Source organism: Lolium rigidum, chromosome 4, assembly GCF_022539505.1.
Source record: "Lolium rigidum isolate FL_2022 chromosome 4, APGP_CSIRO_Lrig_0.1, whole genome shotgun sequence".
NCBI classification, from domain to species: domain Eukaryota; kingdom Viridiplantae; phylum Streptophyta; class Magnoliopsida; order Poales; family Poaceae; genus Lolium; species Lolium rigidum.
The window spans coordinates 234,199,748-234,211,820 of NC_061511.1; the positions used below are offsets into that span (position 1 = coordinate 234,199,748).

At 42.3% G+C, this 12,073-nt stretch overlaps 3 protein-coding genes across 4 annotated transcripts; all 3 read left to right on the plus strand.

Annotated features, from left to right (window-relative positions):
* Positions 1 to 1,949: 1,949 nt before the first annotated feature.
* On the plus strand, positions 1,950 to 4,821 carry LOC124707274. The gene is made up of 4 exons (XM_047238938.1): positions 1,950 to 2,106; positions 2,581 to 2,703; positions 3,438 to 3,627; positions 4,544 to 4,821. The coding sequence occupies exons 2-4, from the start codon at positions 2,599 to 2,601 to the stop codon at positions 4,630 to 4,632; spliced, it is 384 nt and encodes a 127-aa protein (XP_047094894.1). The 5' UTR covers positions 1,950 to 2,106; positions 2,581 to 2,598; the 3' UTR covers positions 4,633 to 4,821.
* On the plus strand, positions 2,730 to 11,558 carry LOC124707275 (histone H3.2). 2 transcript variants are annotated; one of them, XM_047238940.1, is made up of 2 exons: positions 2,730 to 2,739; positions 11,146 to 11,558. In XM_047238940.1, exon 2 carries the CDS (start codon positions 11,148 to 11,150, stop codon positions 11,556 to 11,558), a length of 411 nt encoding a protein of 136 aa, XP_047094896.1. In that variant the 5' UTR covers positions 2,730 to 2,739; positions 11,146 to 11,147. The 2 variants fall into 2 exon arrangements, with proteins under 2 accessions (XP_047094896.1, XP_047094895.1); XM_047238939.1 differs by lacking the exon at positions 2,730 to 2,739 and having other exon boundaries at positions 11,136 to 11,558.
* LOC124648432 (protein ALWAYS EARLY 2-like) lies at positions 6,090 to 6,992 on the plus strand. Its single transcript, XM_047188202.1, has 3 exons — positions 6,090 to 6,221; positions 6,317 to 6,516; positions 6,584 to 6,992. The coding sequence occupies exons 1-3, from the start codon at positions 6,090 to 6,092 to the stop codon at positions 6,990 to 6,992; spliced, it is 741 nt and encodes a 246-aa protein (XP_047044158.1).
* Positions 11,559 to 12,073: the final 515 nt, after the last annotated feature.

A 12,073-nucleotide genomic window follows, 5' to 3' on the forward strand; every position in this document is an offset into this window, starting at 1 on the left:
GCGGTGGGACCTGGGCACAAAATACCAGCCTCTAATTTTAGCGTAGTTTTGGTGTCAGCTGAGTTTTATTGTAAAAAATTGTGTGCTACTATTGTCTGCCATATGGGCACTACTTTGTATGATATGAACAATTGTGTGTTTTTATTAATATGCCAGTAGCATAGATGCTAAAGCACTTTCTAATGAAACAATTAGGATAACTAAGCATATATGTATAATTTGTCAATCAACAAACCAGTATTTTTGTTCTTGTGTGCACTTTATTTTCTTATTGTGTAATATCCTGAACTGATATTCTCTTGATACTGTATGTGGTGCACTGTTGTGTACTGTCAAGGATTAGTCAATATCTCCAGACATCTTATATTGATGTGGGAAAAAAAGTCAAGCATGGGTTTGGGGATTCCATAAAAGTACTGTACTGAATGTGAGGTTATTCTTGATATATGCAAAAACTATATCAAGTACAGACTCTGAAAACAAGAACTATTTGTTGCATCTAGTAATATAGCAGTATGAAATGCTTAGGAGCTCCAACTATCAAGATTGTAATAGTCATTTGTGTTGACTACATTAAGCTATTTTATGTTTAAAGGCTGACATCTGCAAGCAGCATTCTTGAGGTGTTACTTCAATATCGTCAATTGAAATGAATTTGTCCCGTATAAGATTACAGCATATGGGTGTTCTTGTGAACTAGTGGAATGGTAGACCTAGAACTTATGGTGGCATATGCGCAGCCTTGGGTTACACTTCAGAAAAATATTCTTCCAGTATGATATATCATTTATTGTTTTAACACTGATATTTGACATGTTTTATAGATATTGTATGAAGTAGCATATGTTGACATTTATGTAATTAGGTGGAAGTATACTTTGGTTATGCGGTTTAAAAAGGTAAAGTCTACTATTTTATATTAAATTTCTTGAGCTGGTCTCAATAAACAAGTTTAGACCATTGGGAGCGGCGACCCCAAGGGAAACTTGAACACACTTTACGAGTTCGCTGAGCATTCGTAGTGTGAGGCTTTCGAGGGTCATGCTGGTGTTTGACGACCAGAACAACGTTGTGGATTTGTGGCGGTAGAGCTCATCTTGCGGGTCTCCTTCATCGATGCCACACCAAATTATGGTGGGGGAGAGAACCTATTAGGCCAAGTGGCGAGGTGGGATGAGAACGAAGTGTTGATTCTTATCATCTGTTAGTCTAGAAAAATTGATTGTGATTTACTAAACAAAAGTCCTCTTTGTAGTAAGCAGACCAACATGCACCTTTTACTCATTATGTTCTGGGCAATTGAACAAAAATAACCATTTCTCAAAAATTTAGATAAAATAAGCCCTATCTTAGAAATAATCTATAAGTAGTGCTTTTGCATGACTTCTGTCCCAACGGAATCATACTCAATAGCACAACGTTGTAAGCAAAGAAATCCCTAATCAAAGGAGTTATGGTCATGATTCCTCTAAAAGCTCCTCTTTACTAATCTATATAGGTTCTTACCCTTTGCTCCATCCGCCTTTTCTTGTTGGATTTGCCTTTTCATTCCTCATGAAATCCTAATTTCCCGCAATGAAATTCGATTTGGCAACAATGTAATAAAGCATCACTCTGAAGCATGACATCGCAGGGCACAACGTCATATAAAAAAAAGTACTGTACTTAAAATTATTTTCGAGATAAGATTATTTTATGCTAAGTAAAAAAAAGTTATTTTTGTCTAAATCCACGTGTTCTGGCGGCAGCGTCTTTTTTTAGAAAATTCTGGCAGGCTGCTTGATATTCCAACGGGCCATATTAGGCTAGCGCTGACGGCGGCCCATCAAAAAGTGTCATCGTGCAACATTTTCTTCCCGAGCCCAGGGCGCCTGGCTCCTTCTTCCTCCTCACACCCTCCATTTCTCCCCTTCTAGAATCCCCTCTCCCCCTCTCAGCTGCACTGAGCTACACTGCACCTATCCCAACCAATTCATCGAGGGGTCTGCACCTCCGCGCTACCCCGATCGAGCTCCCTCCCCAGCTCTCCTCGAGCCATCCAACCCTAGCCCCATCCTCACCACCGCCCGAGGAAGCCTCCAGGCGCAGACGTCCTCACGCGTCGAGGTATTGCCTCCTACTCCCGCGCACTGTATGTCTCTCTTCTGCATTCTATTGATTGCTGATCTATTGTCTGGTTCCCGTGCGTGTGGGCCGAGGCTCGGAGCTGTAACATTAAATCGGGAAGTTCTTCCTTGCATCTAAGGGTTAATTTACTACATGTGCGCCAGCATGTAACGTTTGCAGCGCTTTAGGCTAGGCGTTCTGCCGTCTCCTAGCACCTAGGCACGCTTAAATGCATGCCTTCTTTATCATCGAGCTTGCAAGATAGTGGTTCTTGTAATAGTACAGAGTACAGACCCTAATTTTCCTTACATATAAAACATTAGTTCATGAAGGTTGTGCATGTAATGCATGTATTATCGCAGATATATTGTTAGCATTCATGCTTATCTTGTTTTTTCCAGATTACCCTTTGCAATTTCATCTAAGAGCTATTGAAGTAATAAATCATCTAACCTCCAGTGAATTGTCTTTCAGGTAGTTCTGTGTCTATCAATGGTTTCCACAAGAAAACTGAGAAACCTAATCAAGCACAATGCCGAGATTAATGAAGATTGGAGTGATAAGGATGCAACAGTTGTACATACAAGTAGAGTGCGAGTAAGTATCTGCACTTTGCAGTGTCTTCAGTTTTCTGTCTAAGTCCACACATTTGTAAAGGCTTGCAATGGCAGCTCCAAATTACAGGCCAGTGGTATGACTTAGGCAAAAAATGCCAGCCTCTGATTTTACCGAAGTTTTAGTGTCAGCTGAGTTTTATTGTAAAATTCTGTGCTACTATTGTCTGCCATATGGGCACTACTTTGTATGATATGAACAATTGTGTGTTTCTATTAATATGCCAATAGCATAGATGCTAAAGCACTTTCTAATGAAACAATTAGGATAACTAAGCATATATGTATAATATAATTTTGTCAATCAGCAAACCACTATTTTTGTTCTCACGTGCACTTTATTTTCTTATTTTTCTTATTGTGTAATATCCTGAACTGATATTTTCTTGATACTGTATGTGGAGCACTAGTGTCTACTGTCAAGGATTATTCAATATCTCTAGACATCTTATATTTGTGTGGGAAAAAATTCAAGCATGGGTTGGGAATTCCATAAAAGTACTGTACTGAATGTGAGGTTATTCTTGATACTACCTCCGTCCCAAGGAATAAGGCGCACGCGTATTTCAAGGCGAACTTTGACCATAAAAATTAAGCAACAAAATCTTGGTTATATTATTTTGCAGATTTATCTAGAATGTTTGTAACCAAGGATATATCATTTTACTGCATTTATCTAGAATGTTTGTAACCAAGGATATCTGATCTGAACTATAGGATGGAAGTTACAGTGATTGTGAGAGTAATGGTTCACCCGAAACTTCTAGGAATCCACAGAAGCCTGATCTTGCCAAACTTCACTCTATGTCGGAGACATCTGATACATGTTGCCCTGATCTATTGCAATCTCAGCCTGATTCATCGAGCTATGGATGCCTTTCTTTGTTGAAGGAGAAAATTCCTAGAGGTAATTTCAACACCAAATCTAAATGTGTTAGAAGAAAGGAAAATTTTAAGTATGGGCAAAGCTTTTTGTTTCAACTACTTAGTGACGAAATCTGGCACTGTTTAATCATAAAAACAATGTTACAATTTTTAATTTCCTTGAACAAAGAAAATTTAAATTGAGGTATTGAAACATACCACGTGGTGTTGGAAAAAGGACTCCACGAGTGCCTGTTGCAAGCATGTACCACCAAGATGACAAGATAGGTCAGAAAATAGACAATCAAAACTTATTAATGGCAAGGATAAAGGTGCCCATATAGCTGCTCTAGCTCTGGCAGAGGTCTGTCAAAGAGGAGGCTCACCTCAGGTTTCTCAAACACCTGGAAGATCGAGTGATCGTATGTTCCTGTCTCCAGTTATAAAGTTGTACAGTGCAGTATCTTCTCAACTATCGTATACAATATAGACATATTCATATTATCGAATGACAATAGCATTCCATCAAGATGGACAATGGGTGGAGTTTCTTCTTATATGTATGTACAGTACAATATTTTCTTGATTGTGTGGTGAAACGTAGGTACGTCCTATGCTGTCATGGTCAACCACCATAAACTATTAATCTCCCTACCATGGGAAACTCAAACATAACTATGTAACAGTTAATAGATAGAAATCGATGTTGCCATACAAACTTCCCTCTGTTCGGCTTTGCTTTGCGGCCATATATTATTTATTTTGTTTTTTAATGCTTGATCCTCCCTCTGTTTCAAATTAATCTGTATAGTAGCTTTGGTCAGGGTCAAACTTTCTAAAGTCTGATCAAATATATAGGAAAAATTATAAGGTGTAAGGATAACTTGTTAGAATTCTTGCTTACATATCTATGGCACAAACCTTTGGTCCTGATCGCATGATTGGACTTTGTTTTGCAGATGAAACTTCAGCTCTCGATGCATTACATACATTAGCTGATGGACCTGTAAATATTCTACGACCTTTTTCCAATGCTGAAACCGGTTAGTCTTATCTCATACTATGGATCTAATTTCAGAAGTTGCAAGCTATATTTTCATTATTTAATGCCCGTTCACCTTATCTTATCCATTAACATTTAATAGTATTTATTTATCTGATGATTATGTGGTGTGGCGGTGGAACCATGCAATGGAGAGTTTAGCAGTTTAGTACTTGAGCTCTTGCAATTGTATGTATTTGCTTATCTCACTCTTCTTGACAATGTTTTTGTGTGGAGATACAGAGTTCTTAGACAGAGTCATAGGGATTAGACTACATGATAGACACTGCTGTACAGCGGTAGAGTCAGAGCTGATTATCTGTGGGGTCCATTATATAGTTATAATCTTCTGTGGAGTCTAATCTTAAAGGAGTTCTGCATAAATTCCAATTTCTTTTTTTATCCGCACCGCAGGAGCTCAGCTTTTTCATTTATGGGGGCGGGGGGGGGGGGGGGGGGACTTTACAAGCCAAAAGGCAGATTTTATCAGAGAGCCAACAACCTGGACAACCTCTGAGAAAGACAAACAGACAAGAAAAGGTTGCTCACAGCTGACCCTACTCAGCCCAAACTCCTACAACAAGTGGCCAGTTTGGACCTGATTCACCTCCTCTCTTATGTGCTGGACAAGAGCAGCAATATTCATGCCTTTTCCTTCAAAACTGCGCCTACCACGCTCCTTCATACAAGGACCATTTATGGACCCCCACAGCTCCAAATATGCCTGCGCCGCGCCGCCACTGGTGCGGCCTTATGTTTTCTAAAAGAAATGGACGCAGTGAAGCACCTGCATACGTCGTCGACTAGTTTCCGGGCAACACTGTAGTTGTGCTCTGCCTTGGATGTATACTCTAAACAAAGATTTTCTCTGCATGACTACATCTATTTTACCTGCAACACACTTAATTCCATTTTTCGGCTTCTATTTGCAACAACAAGACTTCTAGATACTGTGCATACTGCTAAGAGGTCCACAAATTGTTTAACCAGGTCCACAGGTAGACTTTTCATAAGTTCATGCGTCAGACCATCATGTGAAAATCCCACAAAAGTTATGTACAAAATGTGATTTAGCAGAATTAACTTTTGATTGATATGCTAAGTTTATCAACGGTTTGTGTTTGATTTGTGCTATTGATACTGCCCATACTAATTTTTCAGAATCATCAGCACACATTAAGGGAAGCAAAGACAAGCCTAGTGCTCCTGCAACAGTACAATTATTTGAGGAAAATGCTAACTCCATAAAAAGGAAGAAGATTAAAAGGCTGTCAAGAATTGCAAATAATGAGATGGTTACTAGGAAAAGTGCTAGACTTATGAAAGATCCACACCATGATGGGAGTACTATTTCTGAAGTAGAGCAGCAAGATCCACATAATGATGGGAGCGCTATTTCGGAAGTAGAAGCCATGGATAATATGAACGTAACACAAAATGAATTAACTCAGAAATCTGACTCAATGTCGAAGGCTATAAGAAGTCACAAATTAGGCATTTTGAAAGCACTTGCTCCAGAGTATAAGCCCTCTGAGGTTGTTGTTGATTACCGCAACAATATTACCAACCCAGTGAATAGCGTTGTTGATCTTAAGGTTGGATGTTTTGTCAAGAAAATTTGCTGATCAATTCATCTCATCATTTGCAAGGTTTAGAAGTTGCAACTTATATTTGCCCTGACCTCTTGCAGGACAAGCTCCGGAGATGGTGCATGTCTGAATGGTGCTGCACTGCAATTGATTACCCATGGTTTCCCAAGAACGATTTTTTTGCCGAGTACTTGAATTTGGGTCATGAGTCAGCGAAGAATGAATTTGTCAAGTGCCTGAATCAAGTTGAGCTGGGACATGGGCCAAAGCTGACTCGTGTTGAGTGGGGTGTTATTACGAGGTCTGTCATCATTCAGTTGATTTGTTTGCTTTAGGTTTTGTTCGTTTTCTGAGTCTATTTTTTGCAGTTCTTTTGGAAAGCCGCGTCGATTCTCGAAGCAGTTTTTACAGGAGGAGAGAGAAAAGCTTTCTCAGTATCACGAGTCAGTTGGACAACAGTATCCTGATCTTCAGTCTGTTGTTCGAGAAGGCCTACCGACTGACCTTGCTCAGCCTTTAGCAGTTGGACAGGGTGCTATAGCCTGTCATCCCAAAACAAGGGAACTTCAGGATGGCAGTGTTTTGACTGTTGACCGTAATCGTTGCCGGGTTCTTCAAATTGATGGGTCGGAGCTAAAAAGCGGTTATGAGTTTGTGATGGGAACCAATATGCAGAGGGAAGTGACACACCTAAGGTGGAAGATAATGTGCGAGGTTAGTTCGTCGAGGGTTAACATACGGGACCTCCCAAGGTACTTGCTTGCCAACGATTGGTAGGCCACAGGTAGGTTGTGCCTTTGTGGGGATTACGGTGGGTGGCAGGAGAGTTAGTAGGTACTGACAGGATCGTGCAGAATAACCGTGTATAGGTTAACGTTTTGGGCTTTGATATGCACATCATTAGCTGATATCCACCATGCGAGTGGCAGCATGCTGAGCCTGTTATTTTGGTGGCATGTAAGCACGTAGGTCGTGTGGCCTAATTGTTGGTGTGTCGATAGTAAACGGCATGCCAATGGAACCTGGTAATGTAATGGTTAGGTGTCTACCAGATGTGAACTATTTATCCTATCGAAGCAGGTAATGTAATGTTTATGGAATTATGAGACATCCGTTATTTTATTGCATTTTAGTCTTGTTGCTTGGTTGCAACAGTTATATTGCAAAGTTACAGTCATAAGTTTGGGCATGGGATGTTGGCATGTTTGGAATATGAATTTGTCAACTTCCAGCATGGCCCATGCACCTTCTTCATTGGGACATCGCACACGAAAAGCATCTTGGGACCGGGACACATGTGTTGAGGTCGTGACAAATGTGTGGCACATGACTGGTGAAAGAGAAGCCGTTAGCGTATTGGACTGTCATCCCACACGTTTCACCCACTATAAATCGTGTGCAACATATTTGCGATGTTGGTTGTACTTCCACAACTTTTTCATTCTCAAATGGTGATACATAAATGGTCTTCTAGTATGTTTCCAAGATTGGCTCATGTTATTCCTTTTGATGTGTATAGCCTCTTCGTCTTCCTCTTGATGTCGATGACGCGAGGGTACGGGTGGAGGTGGTGACACAAGGTAGGACATGGGCGCGCGTGAGAAAGGTCCCCGCGAAGGAATCTCACAATAGGACGCGCGGTGAGACTAGGGACGAAAGAGGGGGCTTTGTCCTGATTGCTCTGTATGTCCTACAGAGTTGTCATCGAACAATTCAGGATCTTTCGCCTCTAGTATGGCTCGTGGAGCATCGTCTCAATGCTAGCGCGAGATTCCTAAATTATGGGGGTAGACTAGAGTTTGTGACATCAATTCTCTCTACTCTGCCTACATTCTATACGAGCTCCCTAAAATTACAGACAGGAATCATACAAATCTGTAACCGTGCACAGAGGCACTGCCTTTGGGCAAAGGGGGAAGAATCTGCCTCTGTCAATGCTTTAGCCGCTTGGTCTTTAGTTTGCAGACCTAAAAAACATGAAGGTTTGGGAGTACGTAACCTTAGCTGCAAAACAAAGCCCTGCTCCTTAAACAACTACACAAATTTTACTCTAGGGACTCTACCCCTTGGGTCTCTCTGGTCTGGTCTCTTTATGGTGATGGAGTCCCACATGCAATGATGAAGCGAGGCTCATTCTGGTGGAAGGACATCTTCAGCCTCCTGGGTGAGTATCGGAGCGTTACCACTTGCACTATCCAGAGTGGTACTTCTGTCTTGTTCTGGAAGGACTTCTGGTACCAAGGAAGTGTACTGTGCCAGAAATTTCCCCGTCTATTTTCCTATGCTCTAGATGAGGATCTATCTGTGGCGGACATGGCTCATATGGACACACTTGGATCATTCTTTGCCCTTCCTCTGTCTGTTGAAGCTTTTCAAGAGTGGCAAGAGGTATCCATGCTGATCGAAGCTACACCTATCCACGATCACCTGACTGATATAAGATCATTTGTGTGGGGGAATGCCTACACTCCTTCTAAATTCTATAATTTCCTGTTTGCTCGACTCCCCAGAGATGAGGTCTTAAATTCCATTTGGAAATCTAAAGCACTACCCAAATAGAAAGTTTTCTCGTGGCTGCTCTTCATGGATCGCCTTAACACCTTGGATATTATATATGCAAAGAAAACATTGGTATGTGGAGTCAGGTTATGAATGCAGTATGTGTACAGCTGGTACTCTTGAAAACTCCCAGCACCTCTTCTTCAGATGTGATTTTGCATCACAATGTTGGGCTTTCCTTGACATCCAATGGACGACAAATGGATAGTTTTCTGAGATTTTTGCTACAACTAAGACAAGTTTCACTGGTCCTTGCTTCTTCGAGGTGTTTGCATGCGCATCTTGGAATATTTGGAAGACCCGGAATGATATGATCTTCAAGCATATACCTGCCTCTCTTGCTAGGTGGAAGATAGGCTTCCAAAATGACCTTATGTTGCACCGTTTCCGTGTTAAATCGACCAAAGTTCAACCCCTAGTTGAATGACTCACCTCTACCTTTCTCTAATTTTTCTCCTTCTTATTAGATCCTTCTTCCCTCCCTGATGTAATAAGCCTTTTTTCGGGCAACTTGTAATATCTGTACATATCCCTTATATATAAAAAGTTTACACCGTAGGGATTTTTCCCTACGGTTCAGGTGTAAAAAAAATAAACAATCTACTGCTTTTGGAAAGACGTTGTTAGCCAATTTCACCGAAACATTCGACATCTCTTAGTTAGTCTGATATGGAATGTCTTTCGAATAAAAAAACTAACTAATCAAATTTGTATAAATAAAGCATGTATCATGATTTCGGGTCATATGCTGGGAAGGAGGTCATGATACAAGCAGTCCTCCAACGAAACAATAATTTCCATCATCGCTAAATTTTGGTGGGATGGATCTTTGGACAAGAAGGCAATGCACTGGCTTACCTGGTACGAAATTGCAAAACCCAAGAATACTGGAGGTATGGGGTTTTGAGATTTACATTTTTTCAATTTAGCACTTCTTGGGAAGCAAGGTTGGCGACTGCTTACACATCCACGTTCCAGTTGTGCCCAAGTAATTCGGAGTAGGTACTACCCGAATAGTGATTTTATGGCCGTCACCTCGCCGTCGTTGCTCCAATTCTCCCAAGGCCTCAACGCCATTAGGGTTCATGGAGGAAGTATCGAGTTCTGTTTTAATCCAACTCAAGTTGTTTTTGCAATAATAATTGTACATATTATGATTTATGAGTCTGCCCCTGCAACATGGTACTCCCCGATTTTTGCCATGGTACTCCGTGATGCTTATTCTTATTCTGTAGTACGAGTTAATCTGATCCACTGGATTGGGGTGAATGTACGGTCTATACTCACTTGAGGGTACAATAAAATTGCTCCTGATTGTACGATATGAAACTTACCTTTGTCGAATCAAAATCTAACCAATCAATTTTGTATAAATAAATCATGTATCGTGATTTCAGTGAAGGGGTTAGTAGGAAGGATTGAGCGGTCAAAAGCGCTTTGCAAATTATAGTAGTCCCTCCATTTCATAGAAGTCAAATCTCAGACAAGTTCTATGAAACGGAGAGTATCCCACACTTTTTAGATAACGACGACTCTTAGTTGAATCGAGGAGATGATTTTTTTTTTTGACGGTGAAACCGTAGGGGAAGCCCCTACGGTATATTTTTCATTGATATATATAAACAAGGAACAGTACAAGAGAGTTGCACTTTCTAGGGAGGAAGGAAGTGAAAAATAAGGCCTAAAAACATGACTAGTCGATTTAATATGAAATCGAGGAGATGATCACTCAAAATGTATTTGGCGGCGAGGAACAAACCATCGCGCAAGGTGGAAGGGGCGCTGGAAAGGGACCTTGCGGGTGCGCAGATTTTTTTTGTCTTTTAAAATCACAATATATTGAACCTGCAAGTCTCTTCATTAAAAAACCTTTCAGTCCTTTTCGGTATCTGGAGGAAAAAAGTGCTTCTAGTACTTGCTGCTTCAAATCGGAGTGCAGTTACATCATTCAGTACAAAAGGCACAATAAAACTAAGAGAGGAATCATCCCATCTAACTACTGAATTTGTAACATATGCCTGTCTCATCTGGACGGATGATCATACGTGGTAGGGTCAGGAACAGAGCACGCCTCCAGGATCGGCTCGACTCATCTCCGCCCAACCAGAGCACACTAACCCTCTCCACACGGATCACCCCACCCAAACCCGATCTCAGCCGTCCACATCCAACCCATCCAACGCTCCTCACGCATCTTCCCTCCCGAAATTCCACAACGGACGCGCCAACGGCGCCACCAACTCCGGGAAATCTCCCGCCACGCCCGCACGCCGCAATCCGCCTATTTAAAACCGCCACTCCCCTTCTTCCTCCTCACTCCAAATCCAGTTCCCGCAAATTCCCAATCCCGCTCCCCTCCTCCTCACCCAAGCCATGGCCCGCACGAAGCAGACGGCGAGGAAGTCCACGGGCGGCAAGGCCCCGCGCAAGCAGCTGGCGACCAAGGCGGCGCGCAAGTCGGCCCCGGCCACCGGCGGCGTCAAGAAGCCGCACCGCTTCCGCCCGGGCACCGTCGCGCTGCGCGAGATCCGCAAGTACCAGAAGAGCACCGAGCTGCTCATCCGCAAGCTCCCCTTCCAGCGCCTCGTCCGCGAGATCGCCCAGGACTTCAAGACCGACCTCCGCTTCCAGTCCTCCGCCGTCTCCGCGCTGCAGGAGGCCGCCGAGGCTTACCTTGTGGGGCTGTTCGAGGACACCAACCTCTGCGCCATCCACGCCAAGCGCGTCACCATCATGCCCAAGGACATCCAGCTCGCGCGCCGCATCCGGGGCGAGAGGGCCTAGGCTAGCGTTGTTCTCGTTCGTATTACCTGCGGGTGTATCGGTCTGTGTTAGGTTCTTGTCTTAGCCGGTGTTCAGTAATGGAGATGTGCTAGCGTCGTAGGAAGTTCAATGTTTCTTGCTTGCCATGGCGGCCTTGTAGTGGCGTGTTCTGATGCTACCATCTTGTTGTCATCAGCAACTGAAAAAGAGAATGTTTATGTGATCTGAAACTTGTGCCCCTCAATGCCTTTTTTCCCTTGTCTGGTCTTGATCGGATAAGATTTCACCCAATGTTGCATGAGATTATCTAGCTTGTGAATTGCTCTGTCAATTTACCCATCGTTCTGTTAGTACCAATTTCAGCTTAAATGATGGTTGGTGGCGTCAGACATAACTAATCTGGTTGTAGACTTGGTAGTCCTGAACATAAACGTACAGCATGTTATGGTGGTTGTCTCCAGTTTATGTATTGATCAGTTGATTACTGTACCACTATGTTTTACATGTTAAATCCGCAGTTTCTCGTGAACTTCTCC